General features: G+C 40.4%; 1 protein-coding gene across 1 annotated transcript in view; it reads right to left on the bottom strand.

The window, feature by feature from the left end:
* Positions 1-1,175: 1,175 nt before the first annotated feature.
* The window catches only part of LOC128359969 (cGMP-dependent 3',5'-cyclic phosphodiesterase), a 238,018-nt gene continuing 237,446 nt past the window's right edge, over positions 1,176-1,747 (bottom strand). Inside the window, exon 17 of the mRNA XM_053320282.1 lies at positions 1,176-1,747. This exon is cut by the window's right edge and continues 75 nt beyond it. Within this exon, the coding sequence (XP_053176257.1) occupies positions 1,588-1,747 (160 nt within the window). The 3' untranslated portion in view covers positions 1,176-1,587.

Here is a 1,747-nt window from a genome sequence, read left to right as displayed (position 1 = left end):
AATTAAACCCACACACACACAGTCCCAAAACCCAAAACGAGGCACAGTCTGAGAAGCTTGAGATTCTGATTTTTCAGTTTCTACCATGGCTACATCTTTAATTTCCTTTTTTAAAAAATAATTTCCAGGGTGCATCATCATCATCATCATCATCGAGAACGAACATAAATGTGTCTGCCTGTGTGTGTGACGTCCACCGGTGGCTGTACAGGATTTAACTTAAACTAGAGAAAGGAGAGTGAAAAGACGTGACATCTGAGGTTTTCACATATATATATATATATATAGAAGTATTTCACAAATATACATCTTCTGAGCATGGTGATCATTCAGTCGACACACTGATACTCAAACTATGTCTATAACAAATATACAACATACATACTAAACGGACTCTTTATTTCAATTTTCATATATTAAAAGCTCTAAGAAAGGCAGCAAAGATGCGCAATAAGGCAGATCCATATGACACACTCAATGACACACTCCATATAACACGCTCTAACTCTGGCACATTTATACACGACAGATGAGACGGATCTTTTAAAGGGCTTCGGTTTGCTCTCTATCTAAAAATGGTTTCATGAGGAAATCAACGAACTAAAGAGGAAAAAAGACTGAGGTTAAAAATTGCAAAAGGGTGGCAGGAAAAAATAAATTGAGGATGAGTTTTTTTTAATATGCTGTGAGTTGGCTCTGTTTGGGAGTGGGAGGTTATGGCCAGGGATCATCTGTGACTCTGCAATTGATCAGTGATTGTCAAATTCTCCCTTAAATCCTCCTTAAAATGAGGAAACAGTGAATCAGATGATGTTGGAGCAAGTTTTTCTCTCTGATGAACTGAATAAAAAAGTATTTTTCCAAATGGTATAAAAATGGACGGCGTGAATTTTGTTAGCTGTGGAGAAATCAACACTGACGCAGATCAAAGGAATAATACATGAGGTGTCCATATAGCATGCATTCATAAGCATCAGGTGAGGAGGGACTATGGCAGCTGCTTGTGTGTGAACAAAGCTAAGCCATTTGAAATCAATATAAGCTATTATGAAACATTTTACTCAAAGTATAGCACTTATCTCACTGTTACATGTTGAAGTCTTTTTCCATAAGAACGAATAGTTTTTTTTTTCTGTTGTGTGTCTAAAACACAATGTGCATGTACATAATGTGTGTGTGTCAGTGTGTGTGTGTGTGTGTGTGTGTGTGTGTGTGTGTGTTTTTACAACATTAATCAGGATCAGTACTGTTATGAATGAACTCGTGATTCGTGGTAAAAACTTATTTTTCCAGTGTAGCTGCTGAAAAAGATAAAAGTCACCACCTTCTGCTTTCCTGAACTGGAGACACAAGCAACAAGTAGCATCTAATCACTGAACCGGCTCAGATGGATCCACTCGTTTCAAATTGCTTGTTGGATTCAATCAGTTTGAAACTTTGTCCTGTCCGTTCTGCATGGCTGCTAAGCATCTAAGTGATTGACAGCAGAGAGAGACCCTCCTCTCTCTTAGGTCGCTAAAAAGGTATCCTCAGCCTCTTTTATTGGACCACAGAAAAACATCAGGAACCGTCGTCAGGCCGCCGACGTCACTGACCCCTCCCTCCTTCGGCATCGTCGAGGCAACCGTTGAGGCAGTGGTCGTCACTCCCGAAAGCCCCTTGGGACTGCAGTAGCTCGTATTCCTGGTCCAGGAAGTCGAGGCTGTTGTTGCTAGGCAACCCCCGGATGGTGAACTTGTGGGACACT

Source organism: Scomber japonicus, chromosome 6 (assembly GCF_027409825.1).
Source record: "Scomber japonicus isolate fScoJap1 chromosome 6, fScoJap1.pri, whole genome shotgun sequence".
NCBI classification, from domain to species: domain Eukaryota; kingdom Metazoa; phylum Chordata; class Actinopteri; order Scombriformes; family Scombridae; genus Scomber; species Scomber japonicus.
Note: the sequence above shows the minus strand (reverse complement) of the source record. Positions and strands in the feature narration are given on the sequence as shown.